At 36.7% G+C, this 10,461-nt stretch overlaps 1 protein-coding gene across 1 annotated transcript; it reads right to left on the reverse strand.

Annotated features, from left to right (window-relative positions):
- Nucleotides 1-2,883: 2,883 nt before the first annotated feature.
- Nucleotides 2,884-9,988, reverse strand: vcam1b (vascular cell adhesion molecule 1b). Its single transcript, XM_048164286.1, has 10 exons — nt 8,886-9,988; nt 8,256-8,528; nt 7,614-7,919; nt 7,226-7,486; nt 6,857-7,132; nt 6,324-6,599; nt 5,253-5,564; nt 4,897-5,172; nt 4,372-4,632; nt 2,884-3,803 (listed from the first exon to the last, which is right to left on the reverse strand). The coding sequence occupies exons 1-10, from the start codon at nt 8,926-8,928 to the stop codon at nt 3,646-3,648; spliced, it is 2,442 nt and encodes an 813-aa protein (XP_048020243.1). The 5' UTR covers nt 8,929-9,988; the 3' UTR covers nt 2,884-3,645.
- Nucleotides 9,989-10,461: the final 473 nt, after the last annotated feature.

The following is a 10,461-nucleotide window of genomic DNA, read 5'->3' on the forward strand; positions in this document are numbered from 1 at the left end:
TATTTGCACGCTGTCTGAAATAAGCGTGCGCGCTTCGGGTGAGTGCACACAAATCTTCTCACAGCACGAGTTCTCTTTCGCGTCTTGATCTTGAATGTTTAAATCAGCAAGGCTTAAATGAGTTTAGTTTAAACACAGATAGCAACGTGTGCTGTTCAGGTCTCACCTGGGTGTCGATAGCGGCGTAATGACCGGACATTAGAGCATACGGCACTCGCATTGAACAAAGTTTACAAAGAGTGACTGTTTTGTTCACGCTTTTTGATTACTGTTGTTGTAACATTTTGGTAAGCCAGAATGCGCATCCATCGACTGAAACACGCATTATCTGAACTCTGTCTGTTTTCCACATTGCTATTTTAAACAAACCATTTTAGCTTATAGATGCGTCGTCATTCGTGATAGACTGCGGTGCAAGCGCGTGCTGAACCGTAAGTGGAGAACAGTATGGTTCGATTTTTTTTTTACCGAGAACCGCTGCACCCCTAATAGGCATGGGGTACTTTTTATCCATGTGTGCACCAAACCCATCTGGTGGGTTTTCTGCCAAAAAGCTTTTTTTTGTTGTTTCATCTGACCATAGAAGCCGGTTCCTTTTGAAGTTCCAGTCTTGTCTGACAACTGAATATGCTGGAGATTGTTTCTGGATGAGCAAGGAGAATTTTACTTGAAACCCTCCTGAATAACTTGTGTGGATGTAGGTGCTGTTTGATCATTTTTTTAGGCTTTCTGAGACTCAAGACTCAACTAATCTCTGCAATTCTCCAGCTGTGACTCTTGGAGAGTCTTTGGCCACTCAATCTTTCCTCCTCACCACGCATTAGGACGATTTAGACACACGTCCTCTTCCAGGCAGATTTGTAACAAATTGATTGGAACTTCTTAATTATTGCCCCGATAGTGGAAATGGGGATTTTCAATGCTTTAGCTTTTTTCTTACAGCCACTTTCTATTTTGTGAAGCTCAACAATCTTTTGCTGCACATCAGAACTATATTCTTTGGTTTTACTCATTGTGATGAATGATTAAGGGAATTTGGCCTTTGTGTTTCCTCATGTTTATACTCCCGCAGAACAGGAAGTCTCGGCTGGACAATTTCATGTTCATGATCACCCTGGTGTGCTAAAAAAAATGTAAATATGAATAGGAATATACTTCAGAGATATTTTACTCATAAAAAATTCTAGGGGTGCCAATAATTGTGACCAATGTGTTTTGGAGAAAAACATTTATTTCATAATGTGATTTTTTTCTCCCCACTTTTAATTCTTTTCCTTCAATGAAAGCTTAGATTTTTGCTAATTTTATGAATTAAAGATCAAAACAATGCAGATTTATTTTAACAGTCATCTTTGATCATATTTACCAAGGGTGCCAATAATTCTGACCACCACTGTATTACGCAATTTTGTAATTTATCAACTGAAAAAGTCATATGGCTACTATATGTGTGTGTTTTATTATAATAGCCACTGGCATTTGTTTTGTGTGGGAACCCTGCTTATACAAGACTGAAACTTGAGTCACTGTTGAAGCGTTCCTTCAAACATGAGTCATTTCAAATATTCAGATGTCAGCAAAGAGACTGTGATAACAAGAATAAGATGTTCTTGACCATCATCCAGTTATGCTGATAGTAGATTCACAACAGCACTTTCCACTATCACACAATTCTCACATAATCACCATTGTTCAGAAACACTTCAAGTACAATGCGCATAAGGACATGGCAAGGGTTTAACTGGAAAACACACTTAAAAATAGCTAGTCATTCATCACTATTATTACACATACTTAGGCAAACACCAGCCTCTTTACTGTACAATGCATTACTGTATAATGATCAAATAAAGACAAATGTTAGCACAAATTAGATTAAATACTGCCATTTTTGTTAAGCAAAACCACATTACTTATTGCTGGTTCATCTAAAAGATTGTCATATATTTAATATGAAGAGGTTAAAAAAAGAAATGGGTGAACCTTCAGTGGCCTTCCATCTTTCTAAGAGAACATAGTTCCATTCACACCTTTTCTTCTCCTTTTCCCTGTGGAACATGAAAGCACGACCCACCCCCCTTTCCCATTGCATCTGGATGGTCACCATGGCAACAGCCTTTTATAGAAACACTGACAAAAAAAAATCAATATAAGACTCTAAAAGAGGAGTAAGGGATCTCGATTTTGAATTGTTTGGTCTTAATTTGCAGGCTAAAATAAATAGGTTTTTCAGAGGGTATGTTGTGATTGGTCTTGAAAAGACAAAGGCAGATATGTGGAGAGGTTTATTTTTGGAAGGTGTGCTAGTTCTTATTTTGATCAACTTGTTCCTGTCTTGTTGGAATTTAGAAAACTGCTTGTACTGATAGCTAAATATGCAGTCAAGACATGCCCCCAAATCATTCCACCTTTATTGGGCCGAATGGATAGTATAACATTGTGGTAACACTTTAACTAATGTTTAACTAGTGAACCTTATTGTAGTGTATTAACGAACATGAACTAACCACGAGCAATACATTTGTTACTGTATTTACTAATCTTTGTTAACGTTAATTAATGAAAATACAGTTGTTCATTGTTTGTTCATGTTAGTTCACAGTGCATTAACTAATGTTAACAAGATTTTAATAATGTATTAGTAAATGTTGAAATTAACATTAACAAAGAATAATAAATGCTGTAGAAGTGCAGTTCATTATTAGTTCATGTTAACTAATGAACCTTATTGTAAAGTGTTACCAACATTGTTTTATGCCAAGAAGAAAACCAAAAAGTAAAAGTGAAATGTCAAAGGGAAAGTGAAGCTATAACAGACACAGTGGATTCCTGTAACTCTCAAATTTCCCTGGATTTTCCCGAAACATTCTCAGAGATCAAATGCAAGATCAAATGCTTGTTTAATAAATATATAAAAAACGAAAGCAACTTCAAACCACATTAAGCACAGAATTTTTAGGACACAATGGTCTGGTTTCACAGACAGGGCTTAGATTAACCAGGATTAGTTCAATTAGGGCATTAAAGTAGCTTTTATATAAAGTGCCTTAGAAAAAAACATTACTGGTGTGCATCTTGAGACAAAACAAAGGCATTTACGTATTTTAAGATGTCAGTGCAAGTTTCCTACAGTTGAAACAGCTCAAACATGCATTTTAATCTGGGACTTAGCTTAGTCTGTGAAACTGGGGGTACATCAAACATGTTTTTTCATCTAAAATATACCATTTAAACACTAGTAGCTATGTTACATTCTCTTAAGGCTAAAATGTTTAAATCTATATTTCACAATTTTATCATTTGCATTTCAAAATAGCTTTGACTTTCAAAAAATAAATAAAAATCACACATTTGAAACTGCTTTAGGTGGAGACCAGGCAGTCTCAAAACACTTCCCAACAGACCATGGAGAAACCACACCGGTTCGATTTCCCTCCTCTGGAGACGTGTGACGAATCATGGGAACATTGATTGTCTCTGGCTGTGGAGAATGCAGGTTCTCATCCGGCTGGGGTTTTGTCACCTGAAGATCCGGATGATGAATCCAGTCACCTGCAGTTCTCGCTTTAGGGAGGCTCTGGGTCTTGGCAAGACAGTTCAGCCAAGCTTAGCTGCTTCCAAAAGTTCATAGAGTCTATACACGGTCTACACGGTGCCCGGATTGCACTTTGTAAGGTCGTACGATCCCTTCTTTCTGGCTCTCCACACGTTCAGCACAGCACCAAACAGCGCAGCAGTGAGTCCCAGGAAAATCGCAGGGATTATGAAGTCATTCCAACCCAATGAAGGGTCAAATCTTTTCTCTGTAATGAAACATCAAAGAGATCAGAACATTTGAAATATGAAATATTTGCTTGTCCTAATTTTGTCAGTCTATCTTTGTGTCTGAATATATTTGCTTCCTACTTCTTTCTCTGCAATGCACATTTGATTGAAGCTTTACTATCCCACAAATACAATAAGTTATGAATGACAGTAAAGCGACGCAATGTAAGTAACATGACAATGACAGCATGACAAATATAGCATGTATGGATTTCATTCATACTACACACATTCATACTGTATAGAACGTACTTTTTCGTGAACATCGCTCATCGTCAAAAGTAGTACCTACTCAAGAAGTATGTTTGTTTTTATTTCACTGCCATTAAGCTGGGTAACCCTTCCCACAGTAAAATTTTATTGGTCCAAAATCCTTACAAAATGAATTACATTTCGCATTAAGCATCAAATATGTTCTGATCACCTGGGATTTTGTCGCATTGTGAGAGTTACTTGTCTTGAAACTTGTTGAGCGAAACTTGTCCTGTCGTATATGTATATATATATATATATATATATATAAAATATCTGACAAGTTTCACTCACCCATCACATTGATATTGAAAATCTCCGTCTCGTAGCCCAGGTCGTTGGTGACGTTGATCTGATAAAGGCCTGTGTCATTGGGAGTGAGGTTGATCAGTAGGAAGACGCCATCATAAGAGTAGATGTTTGTCTCGCTATCCATCTTGCTGAGGATCACCGCAGGTGGAGGGAAGCTCACAGAGCGACAACAGATGGTGATATTCTGCCCCTCCTGAACATCTGTGGATGGGAAGATCTCCACCGTCATATTCCTAGGTGGTGCTGGGTTAAGAGAGGAATAATAATTGTCAGTTGCTTAGACAGGAACCACTTAATAAGAGCAAAAACACAGTAGAAGTGAAATGTATCCATTTTGATGAAAAGGAGAACAAGGCAAAATGGAGAGCAAGGCACTCTAGAAATTATAATACATTTCAAATAACTGTTGATATTTCACACACTACAACACATTAATACTGTGCCCAGGGTAAATTGATTGATTTTAAATAGATGTAATACATTCTAATTCAAAAATTAGAAACGTACCATTCACAGTAATCTCCACACTATCACTGTGATTTCCATACATATTAGAAGCTTGACAAACATATAAGCCAGAGTCATCCAGCTCAACCGAAGGGAGGGTAAGCAATGTTTCAACTCCATCACTGGCCATTAGCTCTGTTTGAATGCCATCTGCCACCTTGCTCAGCACCGTACGCCCCACTGGAAAGCTGTCAGAATTGCAAGAAATGCTCACAGATTCTCCTTCCTTTAACTCTGTCTTTGGGGTGACAGTGATCCTGGTCAGTGTGGGTGGATCTGTAAAAGAATCATAATGTCAAAAAACAAAACAAGAAAAAGTCATGTTTGAAAGGAACAAAGAAACAACCTTGACTTACAGTGAACGGACAACGTAGTAGATGCAGTCTTTACTACTTGCTGTGCTGGCACACCATGCATGTCCAGCCAGACTTTGCAGGTAATGAGTTTGCCCTGGTCTTTCCTGTCTACGCGGTAAGAATACATTGAAGTCAGACTTGTTGCTCCACTTGAAAATGACCCAGATTCAGAATGCATTACTCTCTCTCCATCCAGCCACAGTATTTGGAAAAGGTTAGCTGGGAAAACATCCTGAACAGTGCAGGTCAATTTCATCATCTCTCCCACCAGAAAAGGTCCAGAACTTGTTATGATAGGATCTGTTGGAAATGCTGATAAAAGAAGAAAATGGAATGTCTAAACACTTTCAAGTATAAAAACACATAGACACTGATAAATGCAACGAGATTCAGGAGAACCTTGAATGAGGACAGAGTCAATATGTAGTACAACACGTAATGTAAACAAAGCAAAACACTCCCTCGCACATTCTAAAAGTTAGTATCCGCTGAGAGCAACAGAACATTTTAGGGAAGTCCTCACAAGCAATAATGTTTTCTATCAGAGGAGTTTTAAATCTTGATAACTTTAACCACTTTGATGACCTCTGAAGTCTTTGGTCATTCTCATTCTGGAACATTTATAATAATAAATGCTTTATTTAAACTGCTGCATCAAATCAATGTCAAAGCGAGCTATTTTTAAAACTTTCCACAAAGAGACTTGACTGAATTACTGTTCACTGTTGACTCACGATTAACAGTTGGTTAATTGCAAACCAAAAACAAACTCTCAAATTTTGAGGAGTTAAAATGAAGGGAACTTTTTCCTTCATAGCAAGATTAACTCTTTGAGACTAGCCAGACACAGGCTCAATGGATTTAGGACGGGATTATTTGTTTTGTCAACCAATGGTAGATGTGGAGAATGTTCAGGAAATGTAGCGAATTATTCTTGCAATTCAATTTGGTGATGCTAGTGACATAGAAATTACACATTTCACCTTGAGATGTCAAAAACCAGTGAACTATATAACGTTAATGTTTTGATGTAAACTCGAGACTAAATAGTAAACCTTTCGAGATACTTACAAAACACCTTCACTTCCGTCTGTTTGGACTTCTTGATTGAGCCACATGTGACCTCACAGAGGTAAGTTCCCTCATCTTCCTCCTCCACTGGATCAAGGAACAGCTGGGACTGGAAGCCATCAGTCTTAATTCCCCAAAGAATCTGCATATTTGAAAGATTCTTCCAGGAGAACTCCGGATGAGGGCATCCTGAAGCCTGACAGGCGAGAACCAAACTGGAGCCTCTGTTCGACACGATCACACTATCCGGCTGTAGCTCCACTTCTAGAAAATGAGCTGAGAAACAGAACGAGAAGTTTTGACTTGGTATCTCAAACCAAATTTGCAGAAATGTGAATTGTACTTGAACTATGTTAAACTTCAAGCTCAAATTTAAGACGATGAACCGTAATCTCATCTCTCTCAGAGTATCTTCAAGATTTAATTTAGGCCTACAATTGGTTCCTCTTTTTTTTTACCCATCAGCCCACACTGTAACTGTGTTCAACAGACCAAACTTTGTACCAACAATATCCAGACATTCATGAACTTACCCTCAACGGTTAGATTGAGAGTGGTCCTCTGACTGCCGTACTCATTGAAAGCCTCACAAACAAACACGCCAGATTGGGCCAGCGTGACGGAGTGGATGATAAGTGTTGTTTCAGCCCCTTCACTGGTTGTGAGCTCGTTGTCTGCTCCATTTTCCTCCATGCTAAGCACTACTTTTGTTACTGGAACACTGCTGGACTTGCAGGAAATGCTCACAGTGTCTCCTTCCTTCAAACTTGACTGTGGACTTGCTACAATGAGGGTATCCATGGGAGGTGCTGCCAAGAAATTCAAAAATACGATTAATTAGGATCAAAGTGATCATGCATATTTATAAATTAGAAACTTAAGGAATTATATGAACATCTTACCTTGAACGACTACTGAAACTGCGGTGCTTTGTCTTCCCAAGTCATTGCTAACGTCACACTGATAAGTACCAGCATCCGATAAGGACACATTATGCATGAAGAGATCTTGACTTTTTCCCATTTCCACAGACTGGCCATCTGGTTTAAGAGCCGTCCATGTAAATACAGGCTTTGGGTTGCCCTCGGCCTCACAGGTCAAAGTTAAACTGGACCCCAGTGAGACGGCGGTCGCTCCAGATACATTAACGTTACGCGGTGCAGCTGTGAAAGCAATGGGAAAACGAATGATCATGGGGGTCATGTTCTTCAGAGAGGAACTACTATTCCCATATCCGTTTTGGGTTTCATTCAAAAATGGTTTACGTTAATATATGTAAGTGGCGCTTACAAAGAACTTTCATGAGTTCAGACGTCTCCTTGGTCATCTCATCCGGGGGTATACCTTCCACATGCAGTGTTGCTCTGCACGTTATTGCCTTTCCATCATCCTCACTTGAAGGTGTGAATATGTAAGGAATACTCAGTACATCTTTGCCAAGTTCTCCCTCATCAGTCTTCATAACTTTGTCTCCAAATAACCACTGCACTTCAAGGAACTCCGAAGGGTATACAGAAGACACTTCACAGGCCAAAACGTTTTCATTTCCCAGCATCAAGCGATCATACATGGATATTACTGGGTTTCTTGGAAAAGCTGAAACACATTTAAAGTTTCAAATATGAGTCAACAAGCAAAAATAATCTAGAAAAGAAGTTTAGATGTAGCATTATGAATAAAAGAGATAAGGGCTAGTTGTCACAGAGTATGTGAACTATAAGGGTTTGAACCAAAAGTCCAATTACACAAATGTACCAGTGGACAAAATGGTTAATTTTTACATATTAATTACCCTTTCATGAATTGTGTCATAATTGTTTCAAATGTAATTGTTTAAATATTCTATAATTTAGATATAATATACATTTTAAAAACATCTCTGTGGAAAAGATTGTAAAGCCTAATGAAATTGAAAACATACAGTGAACTCACAATAAACTGTAATCTTCGTGGTCGCCTCTTTTGTTTCCTTCCCACAGGATGCTTTGCACACTATGTTGTTTTCGTGAATCGTCTTCACATTTTCAAAGATCAGCACAGATTCTTTGTCCTTTGTATTAGCAGTGCCAAATAACGGTTTGTCTTCTAATGAGGTCCAAACAAACTTCACCTTCTCTGGGCAAGATGACATTCTGCATGCCAACTCCCTCCTGTCGCCCACTTTGAACAGAGCTTTGGGTGGCAGGTCCAGTACATGGGAAACAACTATTTAAGACAACATTTTCCTTTAGTTCCAACATTAAGAGTTAACATTTTAATAGCATCACTAACTCATTTGCATATTTTATGGAATTATGCAGTTAAAGTGCATAAATAAAATATATGCATGTAATAAAGTCATGAAAGTTTCGTATTGAATTCAAAATAAAGTATAAAAATAATTTACATTTTAAACATGCTCTTTAAATAAAAATAATTCTTTTATAATAAAAATTAATTTCTAAAAAAAATAAAAGGAAGTTATATATGAATTTTGCAATGCATAAAAGAAAAGCAGTTTGCAGGTTGCTTATTAGCATATTTAGTTAAATTACTTACATTTGATAAAAGTTACAAACTTACCTGCAACTGGTACAAGCAAAATCAAAAGTAAAGCTGAATCCATGCTTAAAGAAGAACTTTTCAGGTGCTCCAAGAGAGTTAAAATGAGTTCATTTAGCACTGGGTCTTATTATAGTCGAGGGGGTGGGATTGTAACCCACTGCCTCACGACTCTGAATACGCCATGAAGGAATTCCCCAATAGGGCTCTGATGCTTTTTGTTTGAAATCACAGGGGACATGATCAGAAGTTTCCCGCCCCACCACAGGCTCCCTCTGCTGTTCTAATGGAGTTCTCCTCAAATACAGGAAATAACTTGTGTACGCCTTGAACATAACATTTCCATTATGAACTACTATTGACGGAAGGCAGATTAAAATAATTGCCACAACTTTGCCAAAAGCATGGCAGATAATTTTTTTTCCCAGAAATGCTGAATCTACAAGAAGCCCTTTGGAAGCTGTGGTAATTTATTTATTTTGAGGTTTTCAATTACTTCTATAAGTTATTCATTTGCAAATGCTATTCAATTGCAGTTAAGATTTGTACTTAACTAAAATCATGAATTGTTTTTATAAGGATTTTATAAGGATATTTTGCTCATTGAGCATCGGTTGCATTTTCCCTTCGCATGTGTTTTTGTGCCAGCTCAAACTGCACTGTAAAAAAGAATTGTTGGTTTAACTTAAAAACGTAAGTTACCTGGTTGCTTCAAAATTTTGAGTTCATTGAAATTAAAAATTTGAGTTAATACAATAAAGGCAATTGGTTTAATCAACAGAAACTCAAAATACTACGTTATCTGAACTACAATAATTATCTAAGTTGATTTGACAAAAGAAAAAATGTTATGATAACAAATCATGAAAATCATTTTTTACAGTTTGAAGTCAACAAATCAGTGTCATCGTTTAGGACACTTGCAAAGATGTTTGCTTATGTAAGCGGGTGTTCAAGACCGGATATGACAGGATGGAACTTTTTAAGATAGTGTCAAAGTTTCCTTCAGGGTTAAAAGACTTCAGACATTCTTCTCCACAGAGATTCACTACATAACAGATGTTCTTGCATTAATCATAATGTAAAAAATATGATTTAATGAAAAGAAATGAACTAAACATACGAGGTTTAAGCTATTTAGGTGAAAATCTAACTAAACACAAACAGAATATGCTATTAATAGAAAAATATGAATCATTTAACTTAATATTAATGAAATTATATTAATATTAACCGTGTATACATATATAACATATTAACAACTGAACTTTTAAACGAGCTGTTAAAATAAAAAGCTTCTTGAAATATTAAGCATTTTATGCACTTATTTATTCAATATAAAATAATAATATAATTCACATTTTAAATAAAATGTTAAATAAAACGCACTCTTAAATAAAGCAGTTTAGCATTTTATATAATATTAATACATATGAATAATTCCAAATAAATTATATTCATATAACTGACATCTTAATTAAAATAAAATGCACTGTTAAATTATTAAGCACTTTATATAGTGCTGTCAAATGGATTAATTGTAATTAATCGCATTAACATTTGTATACGTGTGTGTGTGTGTATATATATATATATA

The sequence above is a fragment of the Megalobrama amblycephala genome, linkage group LG2 (genome assembly GCF_018812025.1).
Source record: "Megalobrama amblycephala isolate DHTTF-2021 linkage group LG2, ASM1881202v1, whole genome shotgun sequence".
NCBI classification, from domain to species: Eukaryota; Metazoa; Chordata; class Actinopteri; order Cypriniformes; family Xenocyprididae; genus Megalobrama; species Megalobrama amblycephala.